The following is a 27,646-nucleotide window of genomic DNA, read 5'->3' as shown; positions in this document are numbered from 1 at the left end:
CAAAAGGTTTGGCTTCATAAAAACCTGTATGCACAAATATTGATAACAGATATTGTAATCCCAGGATCTTATTCTCTGGACGAGGGGTAGGCAGAAGGTAGATCTCCAGGTGTTTCAGATGTTAACTCCCAGAAGCCCTTGTCAGCATGGCCAGTGGTCAGGAATGCTGGGAGTTGATGTCCAAAACATGTGGAGATCTACTTCCTGCCCACCCCTATTCTAGGTTTTCAGTAAAGTTACATTAGTAACACAGACATGAGCTGAAGTTCCTCACCCCCTTCAGCTGTAAAATTGCTGACTACACAACTTGGTTCAGTTTCAACAGGTGTAATGCTCAGTAATGGCAAAATGCCATTAATTTTGATAAGGTTTTCTTTGAAACTAAGCACAACTGGACTGAGAAATATAAAGCTAACTCTGTTATCAATGAGCAGTGCCACCTTAAATTTGGCCTTGTGAGTTTGTGTATGAAACTTAAATGCCAATTCTATAGGTTCGTAGTGAAAACTTGCTTATCTTTGACTGAGGTTAGGTAGATAGGTTGAATTTTGTTGAGCTATCAGTTTTCTGTTCTTATATTCCAGTGATGGCCAACTTCTTCAGCGTAGAGAAGGAAGCTCAGATTCCATCTTTGCTTGGAGGCACAAAGTGGGGTTTCCGAATAAACCATAGCTTGCCTGGTTCACATGCAATAGTAAATTGTGGTTTCCTGACAAACAGGGAGGGAGGTTTGTGCAAGGGGGGAAGGGAGCATATGAGCCCAAGGATCATTCATGGAACGCCAAAACATGGTTTGACATTATATCTGAATTGAGCCATAGCTGTTTGCCATCTGAAGTTATTTTCCTGTTTTGCTATAGAGAGGACAGAAGCACCACCGAAATCCTGAGTCTTAAACATATTGTGCATTAGACTTTAATTGTCCAGTGATTGCCTTCCCCATGAAGACCATTTCAGCACCTTTCCTTCTTTTGTTAACAGGAACGCACCCCCTCTTCTTGCAGCATCTTTGATTCATGCTGCAGTCAGTGATATGCTACAGACAGATCTTAGTGACTTTAAAAAGCAGAATGTGGAAGGTGAGGAAGCTGGAGATGGTGGGACATCCCCCTGTAAGTATATTTCCCTCCCGTGGGAATATGTGTAATATTTGGTTCCGGAGCTAAAACTCATTGCTATTTGTTGAGTATTATTTCATTAATTTAAAATATTTATATATTATTTATTATTCTTTAATAGATTTTTTTAAATATCTCTAAGCGGTTCATCAACATTTTGTTTCAGGGCAATTTACAATAATTAAAAATAAAACATTCAGGTAAAATTACATCGCCATTGAGAAGCAGTAGATAAAAGGTAAAACCAACAATACTTAACGTGCTTGATCAAACAATTTTTTTTTAGCCTGGCACCTAAAAGCTAACTACGTTGGTGCCATGAGGTATTCCACAGGTTGGGCGCCACACCCAAAATGTCCCTGCCTCTAGATGTTCTGATTCAGATAGAAGAGGCGCCTGGTGAAGGGCATCAGAAGATGATCTTGAAGTGCAGGCAGGGTGATAGACGCGTAGGCACTCCTATAAGCATAGGTCTCAAACAGTTGAAGGCTTTAAACCAGTGGTTCTCAACCTTCCTAATGCCGCGACCCTTTAATACAGTTCCTCATGTTGTGGTGACCCCCAACCATAAAATTATTTTCGTTGCTACTTCATAACTGTAATTTCGCTGCTGTTATGAATCGTAATGTAAATATCTGATATGCAGGATGTATTTTCATTGTTACAAATTGAACATAATTAAAGCATAGTGATTAATGGACACGATGGCCTTGTAGGCCCCTTCCAACCCTACTATTCTATGATTCTGTGATTCTAATCACAAAAACCAATATGTAATTATATATTGTGAAATATTTATTTCTAATTACAAATAAATGAAATTTTGTCTTGAAGCATGGTGTAGCATGGGTAACAGTCTTAATATAACAACAGTAAACTACATTGCTACATTTTGCGACAGTATGCATAAAAAGCCAATGTCAGTGCGAAGGTTGAGCTTGCTTCTTTCTCACCAGATCAGAAATTCTCAGGGCAGTCTTTGCAAGAGCACAACGAAGATCATCTTCCACAACAAGTCTACTTCTGTATTTAGACTTGATAACCAACAAGCTGGAAAACCCTGTTTCACAAAGATATGTTGATGGAAATGGAAGAAGGCGCAACACAGTCTCAGACAGAACATACATTATGGCACCAACCCTGTCACATACACCTGTATTTGTACGGGGTGTATGTGATGGGGTTGGCGCGATGATGTCATCACGCCGGGTACTCGTATGTGGGCGGACCCGCCTGGAGACGGATAGAGGAGCGGTGTCTCGGTTCCTAAGACCACTGGAGATATGTGTTTTCCGATGGTCTTAGGCGACCCCTGTGAAAGGGTCATTCGATCCCCAAAGGGGTCGCGACCCACAGGTTGAGAACCGCTGCATAAAGCACCACCACTTTGAATTGGTCTTGGAAGCGAATCAGCAGACAGTGAGGCTCTCTTAAAACTGCTGATATCTCGTCAGAACAAGCCGTCACAGTCAAAACTGAGGCAGCCGTATTCTGCACTAACTGAACAGTCTTCAAAGAGAGCCCCATGTATAATGAAGTATTTCAAACGGCAGGTAAAGGGAGCTTTGATATAAACTGGGGTCTTGGTGTTGCAAGGTGCAGAATTAAAAAAATACTTATTTTATGCGTTTCTATAGCACGGGAATGTCATTGCGCGAGACAGTACAACCATAGGACAAAAATTGTTCTTGATTAGAACTGGCAGGTTGTTGGAACAAACTGAAGGGGGGGAGGGGCAGTACTGATCAGCAGGACTAACGGTGCTTAATTTTATCACGCCAGCCCAAGGAATTCCAGGCATCTTGCCAAAACAGCTGGAAGCACAGGGACAAGTAAAATCCAGTTCTCGCGTTAGTTTTTGGTGACGCAGTTGAGTCTCTCAGAGATAACATGATTGCTGTATTCAAGAGGAGTGGTGCAAGAAGCATAAACATATGGAAGTGCCTCAGTCACTCAAGAGAATGAGAAAGTTCTTGTGCACAGAGGAGATCCAATGGATCACAGTATATACATATTCTTTGGGAAGGCATGATTTCTCAGCCTTGATTTGCAATCTGCCAAATGGAATTCAGGATTCAGCAGCAGCTGGGCCTGCTGCTGCTGCTGGGCCTGCTGCTGCTGCTGCCGCCGCTGCCACTACCACCACCACCAGGCCTTCCCTGTAGACTTCTGCCTGGCAGACCACCAGTCCCTGCAGGACCAGGCCCCCAGGTACAGAGCCAGCTGTGCTGCTCCACCTTCCCCTCCCTGGAGGGGCTACATAAGCTGGCTGGCTGAAGTGGCCTGGGAGAGCCAGGGCCTGCAGGAGAGGCCACCACCACCACCACCGGGGAAGAGGCGTGCCTGCTGCTGCTGGGCCTGCTGCTGCTGATGCCGCCGCCGCCACTACCACCACCAGGCCTTCCCTGTAGACTTCTGCCTGGCAGACCGCCAGTCCCTGCAGGACCAGGCCCCCAGGTACCCAGCCAGCTGTGCTGCTCCACCTGCCCCTCCCTGGAGGGGCTACATAAGCTGGCTGGCTGAGGTGGCCTGGGAGAGCCAGGGCCTGCAGGAGAGGCCACCACCACCACCGGGGAAGAGGTGTGCTTGCTGCTGCCGGGCCTGCTGCTGCCGCCGCCGCCACCACCAGGCCTTCCCTATGGACTCCGGCCTGGCATTATTTTTAAGGAGATTTTTAATTGTTTTTTTTTGTTGTTTGTTTGTTTTGGGGGGGATTTTGTTGCGTTTTTAGGGGTGGGTAGCCTGCCTGATAGGCGGGAGCGAGGGGGCATGTGTCCACCTGATGGAGGCAGTGGGGGGAGTGTTGGGAGCCAGAACATACCGAGGCTGGGCGGCAGGCGGTGGCGGAGCGCTAGGGGCAGGCCATGCCAGGTAAGGGGAACAAGGGAGAGATGTGTAATATCTGTCCCCTGCTCCGGGCCTGTCCAGAGCCAAAGGATGGCGGGGGGGGGGGCGTGACCCCATCTTCTGGCCTTCGTTTGCTGCTCTGCAATGCCAGATCTGTTACCCAGAAAACCTCCCTCATCCATGACATGATTCTGGATGAGGGTGCAGACCTGGCATGTATTACGGAGACCTGGCTGGCCAAGGCTGCTGCTCCAACCCTTGCAGCCATGTGTCCAGCTGGATTTTCGTATGCACAGCAGCCGAGGGCTGGGGATCGGGGAGGGGGAGTGGCTGTTATCTATCGAGAGTCCTTGGTCTTCACCAGACCCCCTCTCCGGGAGACCAAGGTTGTTGAGTGCATGTACTGGAGGTTGGGCCCGAAGGGCAGTCTGGGGATTCTGCTCGTGTACCGTCCACCCCGCTGCACGACTGACTCCCTGGCCGAGGTGCTGGAGGTGGTCTCTGATGTGCGTGTACAGTCCCCTAACTTATTGGTGTTGGGGGACTTCAACGTACATTCGGAAGCCATCCTCACAGGAGCACCTCGGGACTTCATGGAGACCATGGCCTCCTGGGAGCTGCACCATATTCTAACTGGGCCCACCCATGTAGCCGGTCATGCACTAGACCTTGTGTTTGTTTCTGGAGAAGCGGGGAGTGATCTGGAAGTCGGGGGTATATCCACCACCCCCTTGACATGGTCAGATCACTATCTGGTGACATTGGACTTCTCGGTTCCACAACCCCTCCGCAGGGGTGGAGGACCCATTAAAATGGTCCGCCCCAGGCGTCTTATGGATCCAAATGGATTCCTGAACGCGTTTGGGGATTCTCTGGGGCACGCCAACGGCCACTCGGTCGAGACCCTGGTGGGTGGCTGGAATGCCGCAATCACTGGGGCATTAGATCAGGTGGCTCCGAAACGCCCTCTCCCCCTGAACAGGGCTCGGACTGCACCATGGTTCAATCCGCGGTTACGAGCTCTGAAACAGGAGGTGAGACGGCTAGAGCGCCGGTGGCAGAAGTCTCGCTCCAAAGACGATCAGACACGGGCTAGAGCTGTATCTTCAGCCTATCACGTGGCGGTGAAGGCAGCAAAAAAGGAATTATGCTGCCTCCATCACGTCTGCAGAGTGCTGTCCCAGGAGGCTGTTCCAAGTGGTCCGGAGCCTGGTCGGTCCTGTGGCTCCGGAACCACTGGAGCATTCTAAGGCCTCCTGTGAGGCCTTGGCAAGGCACTTTGCAGATAAAATTGATCAGATTAGGTGTGTTACTCTGCACACTGTGGATACAGTTAGTGAGCAAGAGGCAGCCTGTGGCAAACCGGTTTTGTGGGATCGGTTTCAGTTTCTTCCTCCTGATGAAGTGGACAAGGTGCTTTCATCTGTAAGGCCGACCACCTGCTTACTTGATCCTTGCCCATCTTGGCTCATTATGGGCTGCAGAGAGAGACTGGGTGAGGAGACCAGGGTGGTGGTGAGCGCCTCCATTGAGGAGGGAGTGATGCCATCAGCCCTCAAGGAGGCAGTGATAAGACCGCTCTTAAAGAAGCCCTCCTTGGATCCTCAAGTTCTGAACAACTTTTGCCCAGTCTCAAATCTGCCATTTTGGGGCAAGGTGATTGAGCGGGTGGTGGCGGTGCAGTTGAAGGCACACTTGGAAGAAACTGATTATCTAGACCCATTTCAGTTGGGCTTCAGGCTTGGGCATGGGACAGAAACGGCCTTGGTCGCTTTGGTGGATGATATGAGGAGGGCTCTGGATAGGGGTGAATGCGCCTTCCTTGTTCTCCTCAACCTCTCAGCGGCTTTTGATACCGTTGACCACGGTATCCTCCTGGACCGCCTGGAGGGGTTGGGCATTGGAGACACCGTATTGCGGTGGTTCCGGTCCTTCCTCTCTGGCAGGTACCAGAGGGTAGCACTGGGAGAGGAGGTTTCGGACCCGTGGCCACTCAGTTGTGGGGTGCCACAGGGTTCCATCCTCTCCCCGATGCTATTTAATATCTATGTGAAGCCGCTGGGGGCTATCATCAGGAGGTTTGGGGTGCCGTGTCATCAATACGCGGATGACACGCAGCTCTATCTCTCATTTAAATCTTCACCAAGGTTGGCCGTAGAATCCCTGTCCAAATGTCTGGAGACGGTGAGTGGCTGGATGGGGAGGAATAGGCTAAAGCTGAACCCTGACAAGACCGAGGTACTTTTGGTGGGAGACAAGAGGAAGCTGGGGGATGTTGACCTGGTGTTGAATGGGGTACGGCTACCCTTGAAAGACCAGGTCCGCAGCCTGGGGGTCATTTTGGACTCCCAGCTGTCCATGGAGGCTCAGGTGTCAGCTGTGAGCCGGACAGCGCTGTATCAACTCCATCTGATACGGCGGCTGCGCCTCTTCCTTCCCGACCATCTGCTCCCATCACTAGTACATGCCCTGGTCTCCTCTCGTTTAGACTACTGTAATGCGCTCTACGTGGGGTTACCCTTGAAGGCAGTTCGGAAGCTGCAGCTGGTACAGAACGCGGTGGCTCGCCTGATTAAAGGCAGCCGCCGGCGAGATCACATCACTCCAGTGCTGAAGGAGTTGCACTCGTTACCAGTTGTTTTCCAGGCCAAATTCAAGGTGTTGGTTTTGACCTTTAAAACCCTATATGGTTCCGGCCCAGCCTATCTTAAGGAGCGCCTCCAGCAGCACCAGACAGGCCGCTTAACAAGATCAGCCTCAAATGGCCTTCTCTCTGTCCCATCAGCCGGGACAGCTAGACTGGTGGGGACGAGGGAGAGGGCCTGTTCTGTAGTGGCCCCCACTCTGTGGAACTCCCTCCCTAGGGAACTCCGTCATGCCCCCTCTTTAATGAGCTTCTGTCGTGCATTAAAAACGTGGCTGTTCAGGCAGGCATTTGGGGCGGGTTAGGGTATTTTAGAAAATGTTTTTATTGTAGAATTTTATTGTTTTATTGTATGTTGTACATCGCCCAGAGTGGCTGGGTGACCAGCCAGATGGGCGATTAATAAATTAAATAAATTAAATAAATAAATAATAGGATGATGAGGGCTGGATTCAAAGAAACGTGGGTGGAAGGGGAAAAGCCACTAATGCTCTTCTGCAAATGCTTAAGAGTTAGTGCAGTGCTGCAGTAAGCCAAGCAGCCTCTTTGGATTTAATTTCACTTTTCTCACACAGTGCTCTAGCGGGAGGTGTAGAACAACCCTTAGGAGGAACACAGGAAGTTGTTTTATACCAAGTCAATCCATTGGTCCATCTAGTTCAGTAATGACTGGCAGAGGGTTCTTCAGGCAAGAATCTTTCCCAGCCTTACCTGGAGATGTCAGTGATTGAAACTTGGGAACTTTTGCATGCATTTCATGTGTCTGCTACTGAGTTGTGTGCTTTCTGTGAATACAAGATGCCTTCCATGAGCAGAAGGGCACCTTTGGATCCAATCCAAGGCAGTTTGGGGTTTATACGTTAAAGATTCATTGTAAATCACTCAGCAAACTAAAATGCTATACAAATTTGTATTCATAGTAAATTTCCTGTAATACACTAGTTGGCTTTAATATCATATTTTAGGCGGTTAATAGAGTTGCTTTCTATGAGGAAGGATGTGGCTTCATGTCAGACTAGATTGAATGAGAAAGCACAGATGCCCTTCCGCCTCTTCATTAGAATATGGTGGTAAGACTGTCTTGCAAATGTGGGTAAGACAGTCTTGTAAACATAAGCCCACTTATGTACCTAAACTGTTTTGAGGTAATCACTGCCACTTTTTTATTTTTCACAATTCTAGAATAACTAAGCTGCTCATTCTCCCTCCCATCCCCTCTCCTTCAGTTGTTCTTTGATAACAACATTACTGTCTGTTCTGAGAAGCAGGAACAAAACCTTGATTATGCCTTTGATCCCTCCCTCTTTTATACTTCACCTATTCTATCTGTTGCCAAATCATGTCAGTTCTTGCTTTATAACAGCCATTCATTCATTTATTACATTTATATCCCACTTTTCCTTCAAGGCGCTCAAGGCAACATACATTACTTCTCTTCCTCCCTCCCCCCCCCCCGCCCCATGCACACATTTTATATCCTTACAACAACCCTGTGAGGTAGTTCCAGCTGGGAGAAACTGACTCGCCCAAGGGCATCCGGTGAGCTTCTTGGCTGAGCGGGGGTTTGAAGCAGGGTCATTCTTACCACTACACCATGCTGCGTTGACATTTTCACATTGAGCAAATGCTCCTGTGGAGTGGACTCCCTGGCATTTCTGTCACTTGCCTCCCACCCAAACGCTGAGTAACCGGCTGGGTGGTTCAACTGTGGCTGGCAGGCAGGCACAGGAAAAGCTGGACCCAGTGGATGGTAGGGGAAGTCCCAGGAAAGTAGAGCAATATAAAAATCCCCAGGAAAGTCTGGGAGGTGGAGGACCTGAGATGAGGTAATGTTAAGGGGTGAGACAACAGCAGCCAGTAGCTCCAGTTGAGCTCATCCTGGCTGGACGACTAGGCCTGGGCCCTGCAGGGATAGGTAGTACACTGGATAAGGGGCCTAGGAAGCTCCCAAACCACCAGCCACAAGGTAGGAAGAGGGCCTCTGCCTAGATGATAAGGCACCATGGGGACACAGAGACTGTACTGTGCTTGTTAACTGAAAGGCACAAAGCATCAAACCTTGATTGTGGGCAATATTCTTGGCTGGAGATGGCTGGGCCGTGTGATATCAAACCATCCCCCTCCCTCAATCCGTATGATACCTTCCTTGGCTAAAAAACTCTGGTTCCTGGTCTGGTTTTCTCTGTCTTTGTTTACGATAGCTTTCTTCTGTCTGACCTGCCACTGTCATGCCTTAGGTCTCTTGTGTCTATCCTAAACTCTGCTGATGGTTTTCAGCTTGATTTAAAGTGCTTTAGGGCGCAATCCTATGCGTGTTTAGACAGAGAAAAGGCCTACAACTCCCAGCATGCCCCAGTCAGCATGGCTGGCTGGGTCATGCTGGGAGTTGTAGGCCTTTTCTCTGCCTAAACGTGCATAGGATTGCGCACTTAGAGATTTTAGTTTTACTGCTATATGTTGACAGCCCATGGTGATGTAGTGATTAGAGCATTGGACTAGGACCAGTGTGACATGGGTTGAAGTCCCCACTCATGGACGAAGTTTATTGGGTGATCTTGTGTCCGTTGCCACTCTCAGCCTACCTCACAGGGTTGTTGTGCAGATCAAATGTGGGTTGAGGAACCATGTATGCTCTTGTGGACTTGTTGGGGGATGGCTGTGGAATATAAATGTAATTAAAAATGCCATGACTTTGCCAAACACTAGATATCATTTAGCTCTTCTGATCAAATGATCTGTAGGGTTACTACTTTCCCCCTTGAAGTAATACATTGGCTCCATCTACTGGGGATCATGAAAACCGCATGTCCTTTAACAACATTGGGAGCAACATATTAAACTTAACTCAACTTTCAGCAGCTCTCCAAGGTCTTCACTGTAATGTACTGCCCAAGACATGCAGGTATCTATTCCTAAGCATGGTTTGAAAAGGTTTTTTGTTCAGGTCACCCCCACATGGCATGTTGTTCTCAGACCCACGCTGGTTCTTTCAGTGCTCACAAACAAGACTAGACCAAACAGACCTCATTCTCCTCTTCTCATGCATCCCACTGCCTGGGTTTTGTAAGGAACCAGTGGGACTAGAAATAGCAACTCCCAGGAAGGGGGTGCCTGTGGAGGATATGTTCTTGAGTAGGGCCTTGACTCCACAGACTCTCTGGATGCAGGAGTCCTCTCAACTTTCCCTCTGCAGACACCTCTTGCATCAGTAACATTACAGAATGTTTAGAAGGGGGCTCAGATTTTTGGGGTGGGGTGGGATTTCAGTACACATGTTAGAGCTGTTAAAACAAAAAAGGTAATTGTTTTAAGACAGGGACTGAAAGGCATCTAAAAACACAGAATTAAGGTAAAACAAATAAATAAACATTGTACAGGATGCTTTCATTAAAGTAATAATTGCTATAATATCACACAAATAATAAAAACCTTAATAGGCCTGATACTGTAACATATGCTACAGCATAAGTCAAACACGTTTCAACACAAAGGTCTTCCAGTGGACTAATAACATCATAACAAACCTGTAAAAAATAAAAACAATTAGAAGTCAGCTCTTCTAAAATAAAAGCAACAATATAATAAAAAAGCAACATCAATAGAGTTTGGCTCTTATGTGCAAAACCTTAAAAAGGAGGAAGACTTAAACAATTCTCTTCAAATATGTGCTGTAAACGACCATCCTAAATAGATCAGATTTCAAAAGTCACTGGATTTAAATCATACACATCTACTGTTTCAATTCCCAGACAATATTTTTTCTTCAGACTTACTAATTAATCATCTGTAAAGTAGTAATTGGTGAACATTTTCCAAAACCCAATTAATATAGCTGACATTGTCCATAAAAATATTTCCTCCTCCACTCTCATAGACTGAACTCAAAGCCATTGGTGAGTAAATGTTCTGGGGGTAGACAGAGTGGGGCCTGCAGTTGTTTTGAACCACAGCTCCTATAATTCGTGACCACTGGCCATGCGGATTGGGGCTTATAGGAGTTGCAGTCCAAAACTTTTGGAAGGCACCACGTTACCTGAAACCGCTAGTGAGTTTATATCAAGGGTTTGTTACCCTTCTTATCACAGCTGTAAACTCTGACAGCTGCGAGCTCACACTAATTTAATTAACTCCAAATCTAAAAATTAGTGCTGAGAAAAAAACCCAACCAAATCCTGAATAATACTGTAAAGCAGCCTTCCCTAACCTGGAGCCCTCCAGATGTTTTGGACTACAACTCCCAGCATTCCTGACCATTAGCCATGCTGGCCAGGGCTGATGGAAGTCCAAAACATCTGAAAGGTACCAGGTAAAAGATGGCTGCTATAAAATAACATAATCTTGTATGTACATAATCTTGTTCCTGACATACAAGTTTAAAGTTAGTAGTGAAAGTTGGTTAATTCTTCAAAGGGATGGATGAGCTATAAAGATAAAGGAAGGTGATTGTTTTATCTGACAGACAACTCTTTTGGATCCTCAAATAAGTGATAAGCCAAGACTAAAGGAAAGTTGGAAGTAGTTTTCACATCCACATCCCATAAGCCTGTCCCCAAATAAGGCATATTTACTAAACAAAGACAGCTGCGTACATGATGTCAGCCTGTTCTTATGGCAACCAAGGTATTTGGATGGATTTATAAAGATTTCAGCATATCGTAGCAAAACAGAGCTTTTCCAGGTACCCCTTCTGAACCTTACCCATGTACTGACTCCATTACATGTGGGTAGATACTTGTATGCCCCAGAAGAAAACCAGAGCTTATCATGGCAAACAAAAGACTAGTTTTCAAGCAGTTGGTCTCAGCCAAGCTGATAGGGGAGACCTCCCTATCCTGGAAACTAATTCGTGGGCTAAGCACGTGCTCATAGGCATTCTGTTCCCTAATTCTCAGTGTACATCCATTCCCCAAGCCAGTATTTTGCACCTGGTTTTGGTTGGTGGACCTCGGGGTTCTAGTAGGAAACACAGTAGATTCCACAAGCCTAAAATCTGCCCACCCCTGTTCTAACCAATCATCTCCTTGGAGCGTTAAGAGCAAGAAGCAGGATTTCTGGCATTGTTGCTGCATTGTACAATTGCAGCTTAATTTCATCATAAATGTTACTGCCCCATGCTGAAAAAACACAACGAGTGCTTAAAGTGTGGAACTTAGCCTTGAACACAGGATTATTAATAAAATACTACGCCATCTTAGATAAGTAAACTGGTGAGAAAAACCTCAAGCAGCGGGAGGAGTGGTATTCAGATGGTACAATGTAAGTGTCAAAAGATGACTCTCTCTCTCTCTCCCCCCCCCCTCTCTTTTTTTAAAATGACAGTGCTAGATGGAGGTCCTTTGCAGCGCTGTTTCTTTAACAAGCTTTGGGATCTTTGCTGCAAATGGCAGAAGCAACTGCCGCCACTGAAACCACTTGAGCGCTACCTCCAGATTTCCACCCACGCGACTCGTAATACCCGCCGGAAAATGGAGGACAGACATGTTTCTCTCCCAGAATTCAATCATCTTTTTGGCATGATGGTAAGTTCTTAGGGCTCAGATGGGGAAGCACAAGTACCCACAGAAGCCATCATCCCTCTCCAGGGTAATTTTAGCTGTTCAAAAGCAGTGAGAGGAAATCATCCAGCCTTGACAGCAGAGACGTTTCTCTTCCTTTTGGCCAGGTCATGGTTTCACACTGGCAAATTTGACATAGTCCCATGCACTTTTGGCGGCAATCCCAGGCCCTTGTTGCACAGTGAATTTGTGCCACAAGGGTGTGGTTTAACAAGCAAGGGACAGAGCTGAAAGAGGAAAACTCTTTGGTTACCTGTTTTGTGGGATGGGTGTGTACAAGGGACTAGGCTCAGCCAGGCAAATTATGCTAGGGATTGGATATGGATCATGACAGAGCATTACAAATATTATATATACACGTTCTGTGAGGATGTTTCTGTAGAATAAGGAGAGCCAGGATCAGCCCAACACATTTTGCTACCTGAGCCAGAGCATCAAATGTCACTCCCACGCACAAGTCAAGGTGTGTAGTACCAAAGCTAGCCAAGTTATTTTGGCACCAGAGGCAAAGCTTCCCACAGGCACCTCTCCCTTTCTCTCTCTTTCTCTGTGGCCGTTAAAAATACAATGGATCCAGACTTAGTCGTACTTACAGCAAACCCAATGGAATCAATGGGACTTAAGTTAGTCATTTCAGTGCATCTACTTGTAATTATGGCTAAGTCTGGATCCAGTCCAATAAGAAAAACATTAATAATGAACCATTTTCTGGCTTTTCGTGGCACCAAAAATCTGCTGCCTGAGGCAACTGCCGCACTCTGCCTAATGGTAGGGCCACCCCTGGGTAGAGCACACAAATCTCAAAACTGTTTGCTAAGCTATGTGTTCTACCAACTTAATAAAGTCAATAACTAGGAGAATTGCTTAAAAATATGAAGGTAACCCAGAGCTTTTTCTCATCCATTTACATGTCCTTGCCACCAAAAGGATGGTGTTGACCGAGCATACTTCGCCGTGTTTGATGGTCATGGTGGAATAGATGCTGCGAACTATGCAGCTACTCATCTGCATGTAAATGTGGCACATCACAAGGAGATTCTGAAAAATCCAGGAGAGGCCTTGAGAGAATCCTTCCAGAAAACAGATGAAATGTTCCTTTCTAAAGCCACAAGGGAGGTGAGTGGGGAGAAGCAGACACTGCAGTACTGGTAAATTGTTGGTCTGCCAGAAGAAAAGGTGCAGTAAGCAGGGGGTGGGGATATGCTGCTGCTGCTGCTGACTATTGACCTTTCTGTGACAATTTAAGGCATATTAGTTTGTAGAGTATCCCAAGTGAATAATTTATTGGTTCCCTTAATAGACAGGGGCATCTCTACACGAGGCTTTTATCATGCGTATCATGGTCACTCATGGAAGTTTGCAGATCCTTTACACAACGTCATCAACCTCCAGGGCCTCTCCCATGCCATATAACCTTTATCCCGTTGTTTTTTTAAGATCAGGGAAAGTCTGGCATGTTTTTCTAGAAGCGCAACAACAGCTGCATGTAATCGCGCAATTCCAGTATACCACAGCACAATCTAGTGGCTGTATAATGAATCATAGAACTTTCAGAGTTAGGAAATCCCAGGGGGAAAAGCATGTGTAAGCATGTATAAAGTAACCAATTTTAATCTCGCAAAGAATCCAGAAGCAGAAGCCCTGGTAAAGGTGCAAGATAAAACCCTGGTGTAGAGGAGCTCTTAGCCTGAGAATAACGGTCCATAAATTTGAGGAAATGAACATTTTAATTTAGGTCAGCTTTGATTGATGTCTCAGTCTTTCCAGGGGTATAGCCATATGTTTTTAAACTATGGTAGATTTGACTAGTTGACTGTTCTCTTCACCTCCACTCAAGCAAGGATCTGGTTGGTTTTGATGAGTTGCAGTACATAAGCCAAGAATTAGGAGAAACTGAATCTGGGGTTTGGCTGCTACAGCTGATCCCTTCTTTCTTATTTGGGTGGATTATAAACCTGAGGTACTAGCAGGATAATTACTCTTGTTCTGCTAATAGTGTATTAAAAGTACATAGTATGGTAGTTAGTAAGTAAGGTAAGTAATATAGTGTATTGAGGTAGATAGGTGATGTGGATGGGCCACTATTCAAAAGTAATCTGTGATGGTGGACTAATTTAAATCAAAGCCATTTTAATCATCAAAAAGACCCCACCGTATTTAAATCAATTTTCCAATTGTATAACACATCCATATTGCTGGACAACAATATTGATTTGCAACTAAACAGAGCATTTTATAGAATCCAGAACTTTTGGACAAATATTACCTGCTTACAGACAAAGGTAACAATTGTGAAATTAATGGATTGCCATTTGGCACTCTCTTTACATATATGCAGTAATTATTCCTAAGCACAACAATTTAACAATTAAATACTCAGAACTTTTCAAAAGCAGGAGCTAGTACTTTCTGGGCATAACCACCCCCATTACATCCCTGACATCTTCACTCCTCTAACACTTCCACACTTATACACCAGAAATCTCTGGTACTTGTAAATGATTCCATCCATTCTCCTTTGCTTCCCTCGTGCGTAGAATTCCCTCTCAGATCGTCTGTGTAGTGCCATTCTGTCTGTATGCTTCTGGATGAGACTTTTATTTGTACAATCACCCTACCTCCTTCATGGAATTTTATGGGGGGGGGGGTCTAGCTGACAACCTATTCAATTTGTAACCGTCCCATGATTTCTCACTGCTTCTGTCTTTTTTCTAACTAAAGAAAGTCCATTAAGGAGGGAAAAATGGAATAACTCCAGAATTTCTTTTGACTGGTAGCTCTCGGAGCCATCCTCTCTCTTCAGTTTCCACCATTATTCACCAAGGGAAAGGACCTTCATCTGAAATGGTCCTTAACAAAAAGTGCCTTTTATCCAGATGGTGCAGAGCCTAAATATTCATTTCCATAACGTATTCTTTGTACTTATATTCTTAAGAACGGCTTTTCCCCCTAGTGTGATCCTTGAATTTTCCTTTTCCTTCTGCTTGGAGCAGTTAAAATTGTACATGGGTAAACAAATGTCTAAGATGTATAGAGAATCACTCCCATTTAACAAAGCAGTTATGAAATAATAAAGTATATTTGAGCATGAAGAGAGTATATTTAAAGTTTATAATTCATGGTGATGCATCCACACAACCACTAAAGCCGACGTTGGTTCTCGATATCTGATCGTACCCTCTCGCTTCAATCTCTGTGGTGGTTAGTTGCAATGGATGTTAAAAAGCACTGGAAAAAAATATTGAAACGGCCGTTCCTGCCAACGCTACCTTGGATAAAAGCAAACAAAGATCTCAAGCAGATGCGATGTTTTTCTAACCTTGATAGTTCTTCCATGTTGGGAAAAGTACGAAAGCTAGATGCACGTGGTCAAGTATGGTGATTGCATGCATGACTATCATTGCTGCAAGTTTGTGTGTGAAACAATAAATGTCGATTATCACACATGGCAGTCTATAGATATTTTGCGTGCAGTTTCACACACAACTGATTGTGTGTGTGTGTACACAATAACGAGTTGTGTTTAATTTCTTGACGTGTTTTGAGCAACCAGATAAATCTCATCATAACAAAAATAGGTTGGTGTGAACTCATCGTAATTCTTTTCACATCACTGATAAAAAAATTTGACACCAGATTGCTGCATGGTTAAATAACGAGCACCAATTATCCCGACACAGTTATGTTTCATCTTTTAAAAGACTCTTTAGAACATTTCCCCCCTTTTTTTCTAATTTCACAGAAGCTGCGCAGTGGCAGCACAGGTGTGTCTGCCTTGATTGTTGGGAACAAGTTACATATAGCTTGGCTTGGGGACTCCCAGGTAATTCTGGTTCAGCGAGGGAAAGTTGTAACCCTGATGGAACCTCACAAACCAGAGAGAGAGGTAACTGCTCTTCCTTTGAGACTTTTCCACAAAGCTCTTGTGCTCCGTTTAATGCTTTATTATTCCCTCTAATACTGAACTTGGGAAGCTCCATGCCTATTAGTTCATAAGTAAAATAGAGCCACCCAAAAATAAGAAAATGGTCTACATGTTCAGTGGACTCTCTAGGTATGTAGAAGTATATTAATTTCCAAGTTAAATAGAAAAGAAACATTTAGAGACACAAAATGGCCAAGTAAGAGTCTGTGAGCTTTCAGGACCTACAGAATGTTGAGTGCAGTTGAAGCATGAAATGTTGTGGGTGTCAGTTGAAGGAGGAGGGAAGAGGAAAATGGAGAGGGGAGACTTATAGCAAGTATCTTGGAGGTCTGCATTAGGGTTGGGAAGTAGCACGCAGGGAAAGAATTAAAGGACAAACTCTCTTTCTACAAATACTGCTATCACTAGGAAGAAGACTAGGGAAACACCATACAATTATCCAGATGGCTATTGAGTATAATAATTTGTTTTATGTATGTATTTATTTATTATTACATTTATATCCTGCCTTTTTCCTCTTGCAAGGAACCCAAGGTGGCTTATATAGTTCTCCTCCATTTTATCCTCACAACAACCCTGTGAGGTAGGTTAGGCTCAGAGTCAGTGACTGGCCAAAAGTCACCCAGTGAGCTTCGTGGCCAAGTGGGGACTATAACCCGGATCTCCCAGTCCAGCACTCTAACCACTACACCGCACTGGCTCTCTCACTGAATCCTAAGTGGAAATACTACAGAATGTATTAGGCTGGGCGGAACCAGCTTTCATCATCAGTTGGTGCTGTACCAACCAATGACGAAAGCTGGCTGACATGCACATAACTATAGACTTCAGGCACAGAGAAATAGGAGAAAGACCCATGTGGTTGCTTCATTCACATGCAGTCCCCAACCATATGGGATCAGTTCACAGAAAATCAGCTCCCACATGGCTGTGACACACAGGAGGGCAACAAAGGTAGGAGATGTTTGGTTAGGGGATATATTTCCTTAAGCTGCACACACAGACAGAGAGAGAGTTAGGAAGCAATGGCAGTATTGCTTTTCTGCATATCTGTGGATTCTGAGCTTTCTCATAACAGAGAAACCAGTGCCTCCGAATGGAAGGAGTGAGTAAGAAGCACGCCATGAGGCTTTTTTTAAAAGCCCTCACTTCCCTAGGAGGGACAAAAGGAGAAATTATGCCTTTTTCCCCTTCCCACTTTCCAGAAACTGCATCTAGTTGGTGCACTCTACACAACAAGTCGTAGTGAGGGGTTTTTTATTTGTTTGTAGGATGAGAGACAACGCATAGAAGCATTAGGAGGCTGTGTAACCCACATGGACTGCTGGCGTGTCAATGGAACCCTGGCTGTTTCCAGAGCTATCGGTAAGCATGATTCTTGATACTAGCCATCCTATAATAGCATGTTCATTTAACATATTTAGCTCTAAGAAAATATTTCCGGCATACAAGTGTGATGGGAGATTGTTTTTTCTCCCACGGTTCGCAACTTCGCATTTCTCATCGAACAGGAAATTATTTCAAAACACCAAGTCTTAATAATTAGAAACTTCACAGTTAAAATGTTTATACATCTTTATTTTAAAAAATCTCATTTGACAGTGAATGTCTTTTGTAGAAATCTGTACAGAAGGAGACCAAAAGAGAAAAAAAACAGCCAAATCCAAATTGTACAAAGCCATTTGTTTTTCTTATTAAGAGATTGCATCATTTGCTAACCTTGGACTTGATGGCTGCCATTATTGCACCTATATTAATAATTGCTCTGCACAGTACATTGCCATAGTAACACACACCTGAATAAAGCTCTTTCAGTTCCTTCCTTGAAGCATCTGTAATGATATTTTAATATTGTAGATGTGTCACCCCAGATGGCCCAAGTGTATGTTGGAATCAGAAGCTGTTGCTAACAGCTCTTGCTCTTCACCCTAACTGATAATTGGATGCTTGAATATTTTGAAATGGTTTATACCTTGTTTTCACATCTGTATGTGAAATGTTTTAGTTAGCTATTTGTTTGTTGAAGCATGTTTAACCTGCCTTTCTTTTCATAAAGAGTTCTTCATAAAGGCAACTCAATAAGGTTTATAAAAATAGATTAGAGCCTAGATACCACTACTGAAAAGGCCCCACTTATGTACCCACCCAGTGTATGTCAGATGGAGATGGGGCACCTATGTGCATATTGATCCAGGCTCTAATCTGTTGCACTGAAAGACATCCCTGGCTCAATGTGGGGGTAAGGTCATATGGGAGAAAGCATTCCTTCAGGTATCCTTGTCCCAAACGATGTCTTCATTATGGTTTCCTTTTGTTTTTAAATTTCTTGTGCTATGCTGTCCTATGTATACTGCTTGGCAGGGGATCCCTGTTTGGGATAACTGAGGGAAGGAATTTGCTCTGAGGCCTGGTCATAAAGCATGACAGGAAAAGAAAGAAGTTATCAGCAGTGACTGCTCAGTGCAGAAACTCCTGAGAGAGATGCAGTCCTTTATCACTTGTTTTGCTCTGTGTGTTCATGTGTAAGAAAATGCAAACAGCACCCAGTTACAGCTTCTCTTCAGCCCCCCGTCATTTCAACAGAAGTCATGCAAAAGCCCCATTGAAATGAGTGGATATTGTGTAGGAGCTGTGCTTGGAGGAGTCCTTCTGGAGTCTGTGGCCTGGTGTAGTCATGAATCACCCTCTGGTGAGCTGCTGCTGCTATTTGCCCACCACCGCACCCACCTTTGCCATTTGTGAGACGCCATTTTGATTTCCCACCATGTTCCTGATGGTGCCTTGCTCCAGGACATTTGGGGAAATTTAAATGGCAGCTCAGGACCACCACATACTGATCCAAGTGTGCTGATACCTCCCGCTCACCAGGTAAACCAACAGGAGAGAGCCCACCAGAGGGCATTCTGTCAAGGGCCCTCTGCAACCTGCATCAGGCCCTGTCTGCAACTTTCACTTTTCAGCCCTTTTCTTGTTCCATATTTATTACCTGGCTCTATTCCTCTGTTGATGTATATTGTTATAGGCCAATTCTTGATAATGATTATCCTTTTATTGAGTGCCGCCTCCCATGTGAGTGGCCTCCTTATCTAGCTCATCTGAAAATGGCCTGCTTTGTGCTCTTTGATGGATGTGGTGCAAGGCAGGGCATCACAATTTTGGAGTACTCCTCAGGCTCCAAGAGCCTTTTGGCATTTAGCTAACACACTTGTTTCTCTAAGACAGCCTTCCCCAACCTGGTGCCCTCCAGATGTTTTGGACTACAACTCCCACTACCATTAGCCATGCTGGTTGAGGCTGATGGGATTTGTAGGCATCTGGAGGCACCAAGTGGGGGAGGGGGCTCCTCTAAGGCTTGGGCAGAAATGTTTTCTAAATGCCATTGCCTCTCTTTAATTTTAGGATTTGTTTTTACATTTTGATTCATTGCCTTTATAAGTTGTTGATAATTTTATTTTGTGTGAGGGTTTTTTTTTTACCTATTCCTTGGACAGAAAGGCAAGATTATCTGTTTTTAAAATTTAAAATAAATAATTCTGCATGTATGGGGGCGTGTTTATTCCATCAGTAGTTCAGTGGTGTAAAGCTACTTCCTTGCCGGTATTCCAGTTATTACACAAGATGCTGCCTACAGCCAGACAAGGCGTGGAGTTTTCATACTCCCAACTGTGTGTGAACAGGAAGAACTTTTAGCTGCATCGTTCATATCCTTGCAATGAGAAGTACATTGGAAATCTCAGTAATGAGCTGGAGGACTGCAGCCAAATGTCTTAGGTTCCGTTCAGGCATCATGCCAAACTATGGCTAAGGAAACTGGTTTAAAGTGGTGTCTGAACTGGCAACCCATGGTTTGCAGTTGGCCAGCAAACCAGAACTAGAACCTGTGGTTGGATATGGGTTTGCAAACCATGGTTCATGCCAGCTGTGATGGTCTGGTGCCCTGCTGTTGCCCTGCATGCAGAGGCTGCTGCACCATGGAAACAGGAGTGAGCTAAGGAGCTTAGAAAGCAGAGTGCTGGGAGGAGGAAAAACACTGGATTCCCTGTTGTATGTTTGGAAGCTTGAACAATAGTTGGGATTCTAAACTACGGTTAGTGCAAACCATAATTCTCCCTTTGAAGGCAGGGGGACATTCAGAGGCTTAAAGGCAAGGGTTGGACACTCACAAAAGGATTGGGGTGGCTGGAAATTTGTACCTTGTGTGAATATTTACTTCATTCTCTCCTGCTTTCTTTTTTAGGTGACCTACTCCAAAAGCCTTATATCTCTGGCTGTGCAGATAGTGCATCATTTGAGCTGACTGGTGCCGAAGATTACGTGCTTCTAGCCTGCGATGGATTCTTCGATGCCATCCAACCTTTTGAGGTGGTGGACCATGTTCTAGAGCACTTAATGCAGAGCAAAGGGGATGGTCTCAAGACTGCCGAGAGGCTGGTGGCTGCAGCAAAGGAGAGTGGATCCACTGACAACATCACCGTCCTGGTGGTGTTTCTAAGGGAGCCCAAAGATGTCATGACCGACTGTCTCAGAGACCCCAAAAGCTGCTCTGCTGAAGATTGCTCAGCAGGTTCACCCTTTAACTTTTTCAGCTCTGAAATGAACAATTGAAATGGTGGCAGTCAAAAAGGTGACTCCCAAGTCCATTTAAAGCACAATATCCAAAAGTAAACAAGTTTAAAAACAAACACCTCTCTTACCACTGGAAACCAAGGTATTGTGTGGTGGACAAAATGACAGAATGTAAGTGACCAACACTTCAAAAACCTAGATTCCCTGTAACTCAGGCCTGTACCTGGGTTGTACCACTTTAGACTGCAGGTTGAGGGATCACATGACTAAATGCTCCTCCCTACAAAAGAAAAGTATCCCTGTATCTATGCAGAAAAAGGTTGTTATATCTGGGAGAAAGAAGGGTTCTAGCCTCACCTTCTCTTTGACTTGATTCTTTTCTATGTGGAGAGCTATTGTTTTATGAAGGAGCATTTCACCAATCTGAAGTTATAGAATTCAGACACAGGTTTACCACCTCAGAAAGAACTTGGCTTCAGGGATCCTGGCAGCTTGTGCATTTACTTCCCTGGAAGTAGTTTTAAGGCTGCTCATTCATATCCCTTCGTCTTGAGAGATAGTGAAAGGTATCTAAGTTAAAAGACCAATACTTGGGACTCTCTGGAATACTTTTAAGTAGCGTTTGATTTAAAGAGTGCTGCATTTAGATATTATTTAATTATAATATATGTGAATAAGCTACCACCGCCATCACCAAAGATGAGTTAACTCCTGTGGACAGATTCAGTATTACATGAAGTATTCAAGACTGGAACATGAACCATCTTGTTTTTACATAAGAGCTGAGCCCCATCCCCCCTTTCTCTCCCTTGCATATCAAAGAAAATATTAGTAAGGAATGTCAGTGATGTGTTAATGAAGTTTGAGAGGAAAGATGAGATACTGAAATGAAAAATATCTGCCAAAGAGTATCCACCAACATACCAAACCAGCAGCATAGGAAACTCCTCTATGGACATGCTATTACTTGTAAATGCCATTAGCTTTGCTGAGGCAATGTAAGTGTGAAAGGTTACAGCCAATTCACCAAACACAGTTCTTGCATGAGCCTCATCCATTCCACTGACTATGCAAGGGAGCAGCATTCAGTGAATTTCAGGGGTTTTGCCATTGCATTCTGTTTGTTTATTCAGTACTATGTATAAAGGTTCTGTCATTCATTTTGGAAAAAAACATTGTTCCTGTTATATGCATCTAATAGTGAACCATATGTAGAATTAAGTATTTTATTATTTTTATAATTATTATAAATATTATTTTCTATGGCTGGGAACAAAGTATTATATTATGTTGGAAACTTTATTTAAGTCAAAATGTAGATATACATAGAGGTTATTTTTTGCCACTGGTATTTGAAATTGGCCACTCTCAAGTGCCATATTCCTCCTGACAAAGATGGACAGGGGCGCTTTTTTAAATATATTGTGTGGACTTTGTGTTAGCTTTTATATTCTTTCTTAAGAGGTGAATCATTTCATTCATTTAAATGCTCATAAAGCACTTAAGGCTTTTCTTATGTATGCAGAAATTGGTGTGGTTCAGGAACCTTTTCATTCTAAAACATTTTGGGGAAACATGCTGTTTAGAACCTTTCCCAAGTTTTTGATCTATACGAAATGAACAGCTATTTATTTAGGCAGGTATCACCACCCAAAGCACCATTTTTGAGGCTCAAACCACACATGATGCTGGCTGACCTGTGTGCTTTATTCGAACGTGCACCTGCCCCTATCACATAGAAAGGGAGGGGTCAATCTTTAAGAGCAAAAGGGAGCACAGGCAATGCAGAGTCCTCCGCACTCTGCCCATCTCCTGAATCCCTTTCTCCTCAAATTGGGCCCCAATACCACAGGAGAATCCAGCTGGAAGAAAAGCACCAGGATGGGGGAAGTGAACTGCAGGAAGGGGAAAGGTTCAGCACCCCTTACTTGCTCACCCCTTTTGCTCTTAAAACAGGGTCCTTCACCAGCACCCACTTCATATGTGATCGAGGCAGACCCAGATTGTAAACATACGGGTCGGCCACTATCATGTGTGGTTTGTGCCTGAGTTCTGAAAGTTGTCCTGCGTCTTATGGTTTCATTTGTCAACATAGAAAATTGCTTGGCGGGTGGTGAAACTGGTCAGACCATGCTTGATCCTGGCTTATTCCAGTACGTGTTGTGAGTCTTGGATGAATTGTTTGAATTGCTGTTTTGCAAAGCAGATGAGAGGACATGTGTTGGAAGCAGAAACTTCTCGATCAAACTGAGATGTGTTAGTCGTACTTGAATACTAGCCACATAATAGAGCATTAGTTTTTTCAAAAGAGTTAGGAAGTGTGCCAATTTATGAAAACTGCAAGCTGGAGTGGCTGATTAAAGGCTTAAGGGAGGAAAATATCTCTTCATGAAGTCTTTTGGATAGTGTCCCAGATCGTGTCCTAGACTGGTTGTAACCTCTTCATAAATGTGGTGAATAATGCAAAATTTGGGGAACGCTGTTGCCTAATTAGCATCTGAACTGGGAGGCAAGAGCAAACATCAATTGCCTATCTATATTAGGGCACTCATAAGCCTATTTTGGACATAGTGCTAAACCGTGGTTTAGCATTATGTGCACAAGCAGCAGCAAGTGTTGGACTTGCATGCTCCCTGCTTCACTCTCCCACTGAACAGCTGCAAGGGAGAGATCAGAAACATCTGTTTTTGGTTTTAAACTTAGCAAAATGTTTCATTATATCTGAACTGGGGAGAACTTAATTTAAACTATGGTTTGTTAACAAGCCAGGATCATAACTCATGGTTTGGTCATGGCTTGTTTTGAAGAAAACATAGTTTAAACTAACCATAGTTCCTCCCGGTTCAGATGTAATGACAAATTCTGGTTAGTTTTAAAGAAAGAGCAAAGGCTTTCAATCTCTTCTTCACTGCCATGCCAGAGGAGAAGGAGGAAAAGGGAAGGGGAGCACACAAGCCCAAGGTTTGCTGCTGCTAGTGCTCATGTGTTTCCATAGTGCACCACAGTTTAGCGTAACATCCAAAAAGTGCCATATGTTCCTCAGTAATCACTGGTGGTGAAAGCCTGGTGTAGCACCAGCATCACCTTCTTAATTGGAAGCTTTTGGTTATTTTTGTTTGGAATCTGTGTTTTTTAAAGAAGTAGCTAGATAGACCTCTGCACCAAAATTAATTCTTTTTAAAATTTAAATCCTCCATTTCTAAAAACTTCCTTTAAATCCTCCATTTCTAAAAACATTCTTTTTTCTCTCATGCTGTTACAAGATGGAAGTGATTGCCTTTGTATCTGAGCCTTCTCAAGCATCTTGGGTGGCAATCCACATTCTCACTGAAATTGAATGGCAAAACTCATATATATATATATATATATATATATATATATATATAAATAAATAAATTCCTAACCACTTACAGCTTTTTTTTCCATTTACTCCTGTGGAGGAAATTTTAGCAAGCCAAATATTCTAGAGTTGTCCTCAGCAGGTGACAATAAACTAGAAATGTACAGCTTACTGGTGTAAACAAGGAGAATTTTTCAAGGGGAAAAGACTTCCTGTCACAGCCTGTTAATCTCTTTGACATGCAGTGTTTTTCAGAACCTTTGAGAGAGCACGAGAATGTGCAGAACAATTTTTAGAACAATGGGGGAGGGGAAATTTTAAGCAAATCCACCCTCTAATAGTGGTGATGGAGCAAGAGAAAAGGTTGGGAAAGCATTTAAGAATTATTATTGCCTGTTTTTAAAAGGAGGTGGGCTAGAAAATAGAGCCACGTATGTCTGTTTCTTATAGAGGGAAGCTACATGCTGCAAGATGTACAGGATGATTAGCAAATGCATCTTAAAGCATTTGGCAGCCCTTGTATGCGTAAATACTGTGGCATTTATGAAATGCAGTATACAAGAAAACAAACCAAACCGAAGTACCGTTTTAGGTACTTTTTAAAGTACCAGGTACTGCCACACACGAACCTGCTGCTGTAAGTAGACTTCCCGAAGGCTGCTGATGGGTTGATACTGCAGATTTGTTCTGATAGGATGAATATTTGGCAGCTGAATAGTGTTAATCACAGCAATGACTTTAATAGTTGCCACTTAGTGGAACTCAAGGGTGGGATGACACGTTGCTTTTTTCTTCTTTTTATATGCTCCCAAAGCGATTAGAATCTTTATCATAAAAACCCTAAAACTTGCAGAAGACCATTACCCTTTTTTGAAAGGGGCTTGCTTTTTGCGTCGCTGCCTTTTACTTCATTAGGACATGTCATTTTTTTTTTAGACAAGTAAATGAAGAATGAGATCAACAACCATTAGCCAAAGTGGTCGTGTTTAGGAGATGCACAGTGTCATGAAACTCCTCTTTGCTAGACACTGGGGGCCAGGGGATGGCTTTGCTCCATAATTATCCTGATTCATGACCTGTTATTTTTGGCCTGATCCAGTACTCATATGGTTATGTATCGTCCCTGCATTGGACATTGAACTCTTAGGTTAGAAGTGCCAAGATAGTGATAAATCAGACTTAAAGGTTTGTTTACAAGGAGATTTTATTGAGTAACTTACAGCACACAGGCATACCCAATGGTTGGATCAGACAGCTTCTCTGAACCCCGAGCCACTGGGTACAATGGGTCTTATACTCTACAGGTTAGCAATAAGCAGTGTTTCAGCAGCATGCACACCTAGCATTCATTCTCAGCATAGGCTAGAAGTGTTTGGTTCTCAGGCACAGCCACCTGTAAACAGACTTTGCTTCCCAGGCACATCAGAGATAAAGACTCTCCTCATTAGCAAGGAATGTACCAAGAAGGCTGTTATCAGCCTTTTGACTCATCTGCACAGGCTCAGAGGCTTACTGGCATGGGAACTGCACCAATAATGAACTTAAGCAAGCGTTATGGATCTCTAGGCCCCTGTAACACTAAAAATGACTTGGCTACGCTCCTGGGGGCCAATACAGGTTATTATAACATAATAATTGAATTAACATTGTGCTTACATAGCTGCTGTTCTTCAAGAGTTCAAAAGAATCTTAGGTGTTTTCAGTAGCTCATTTTTATCATGGAAATACAGGCATCTGGCATGCCAGTCCTGTACATTGCACCAATGGGCCTGTGGGGTGTGGTGAACCGCAGTGCTTGTGCTCTCAGAGTTGGGCTGTCAGGGCAGGCGTCAAGGGTCGATTTTGCTGGGCAGCTGCCAAGGCCCGCACTCCAACAGGGGGTCCATTGGCAAAGCCCCTGTTGCTCCACCACCTTGTTGCTGCCCCCCACGTCCCAGCGCTCCCCCTCTTAGTGGCAGTTAATGAGAGAAAGGGGCAACAGAAAAAGGGTGGCAGCCTCTGTCTTCGGGTTGTTTGCCTACCCGCTCCCTCTAGACAGCAGTGGGGATTAAACCCAGAGGAAGAGAGTGAATAGGTGATGGCAATGAGGAGGAGGGTAGTCTGCCCGTGACTTCAGGTCGGGGCACCTGGAGCTGGTGAAACCTCTCATTACGGCAGATGTATAGGGCAGGGCTTATATCATAGGATACACAGGGCATGTCTGTGTTCAGAGTCACGTTATGCCTTCCTACATGATCCCCGTCAGCATCTCCTCAAGTGCATTCCTTTCTCCCATCGAAATGACTGGCTGCTATTCATTCCTATGAGGAAGAGTAAAGCATTGTACTTGTGAAATTGCTGAAGTGAAGCCAGTGGACTCCACCCCCAACATCCTTGTCATGTTGAGCTCTTTTGGTTTGGCTTCACTACCTTAAATAGGACAGCAAATTTATCTGGAAGAAAGTGGGCTGCAGTCAGGGAAGTGGCAAAAGCGGCTCCCATGAATGTTTCAGTCATTTGTATTTCTGGCAGTTGATAAAGACACCTTTTCCTCTAGGCCGTAATAAATTAATTAGCCTTTAAGGTGTCACAACATTCTCCACTGTTTTTACTGCAGAAGACTTAACCTGGCTATCCCTTGAAATTCTGCTTTGCAAGTGGCCTTATCAGACAGATCCCCTGTCTCCAGCTTGTCTGCTGATAGACTCCTTTGGAAGCATTCATCTTCTATTTGGAAAAGAAATAGCTGATGATTCAATTAAGTGCCCGTTTTTTAAAACAATTCTCCAAAGTTCAAATATTGTTTCGCATGTGTATGTACAAGTATCCCAGAAGAACAGCGTACCTTAAAACATGTACTTGTTATATTTTTTGTTGGTTTGTCTTCAGGGGAATACATTTGTGTTTTATTTCCACCTGGGGATTTCCCCACCACCACACCTTTTGGCAAGATGCAGATCTCTCCACACCAGCCTCCTACTACACTGTTTTGTAAGGGCTATTGGGCCACATTTTGTCAAGCATCTTAGAAAATTCTGAAAAGTCAGCCTGTATTTAATCAGCAATGTTACACCCAAGAGGGAAACTCTTGGGTGTAACATTTCTGATTAAACATAGGCTGACCTATTTATTCAGTGTGGTGGCAATGTCTGAATCTTAGTACATGGCAGTATTTGAATCAGGAGTTCTCTGGTTCTTTTGCGTCAGTTATCTATTTGGTTATTTTACATTTAATAATGGGGAAATTTATCCATGTTTAAGTGTTCTGTCATGCCTAGAATCAACAGAGTAGAAAAAGTTCTGGGAATCCTTCTTTATATGAGGTTTTCAAGGACAGACTCATCTGTTAAGAGAGCATCCTATGGCCCCTTGACAGCGTCTAGTGGGTCATAGGATAGTTCAGATTCCTGGACCTGAGGTCAGAGTCAGCGCTCTGCCTTCAGACCCAGAAGTCCAAGTTCCCCACCACTTCCCCCTCACAGCTGGTGTGGAGAGAACCATGCGGGCTGCCTCTCCGAGGTTGCAAAAGCAACCTTGGAGAGAAGGGGAAGGGGGCAGTTCTTTGGGTGGGGAGGGGAAGCGACTGGGGAGGCCGGCTTACAAAGAATTCTCTGGCCTCTCCAGCCTCCCCCGCCCCCCGGTCCACAGAGCCCCAACTAGAGGGGCAAAAAT

General features: G+C 44.2%; 1 protein-coding gene across 2 annotated transcripts in view; it reads left to right on the top strand.

The window, feature by feature from the left end:
• Positions 1–21,868, top strand: part of PPM1F (protein phosphatase, Mg2+/Mn2+ dependent 1F) — a 33,060-nt gene extending 11,192 nt beyond the window's left edge. The window contains exons 2-7 of one of the 2 annotated variants that reach the window (XM_084820060.1): positions 982–1,112; positions 11,929–12,128; positions 13,092–13,280; positions 15,907–16,050; positions 17,361–17,454; positions 20,327–21,868. In XM_084820060.1, the coding sequence (XP_084676186.1) occupies positions 982–1,112; positions 11,929–12,128; positions 13,092–13,280; positions 15,907–16,050; positions 17,361–17,454; positions 20,327–20,694 (1,126 nt within the window). In that variant the 3' untranslated portion in view covers positions 20,695–21,868. The remainder of the gene's footprint in view (positions 1–981; positions 1,113–11,928; positions 12,129–13,091; positions 13,281–15,906; positions 16,051–17,360; positions 17,455–20,326) is intronic. The other variant, XM_084820061.1, reaches the window with a different exon arrangement.
• The last annotated feature ends 5,778 nt before the right edge of the window (positions 21,869–27,646 follow it).

Source organism: Heloderma suspectum, chromosome 13 (assembly GCF_057233095.1).
Source record: "Heloderma suspectum isolate Gila_16-S chromosome 13, 16-S_ref, whole genome shotgun sequence".
NCBI lineage: Eukaryota > Metazoa > Chordata > Lepidosauria > Squamata > Helodermatidae > Heloderma > Heloderma suspectum.
The sequence above is the reverse complement of the archived record's forward strand: the minus strand, read 5'-3'. Positions and strand labels throughout refer to the sequence as shown.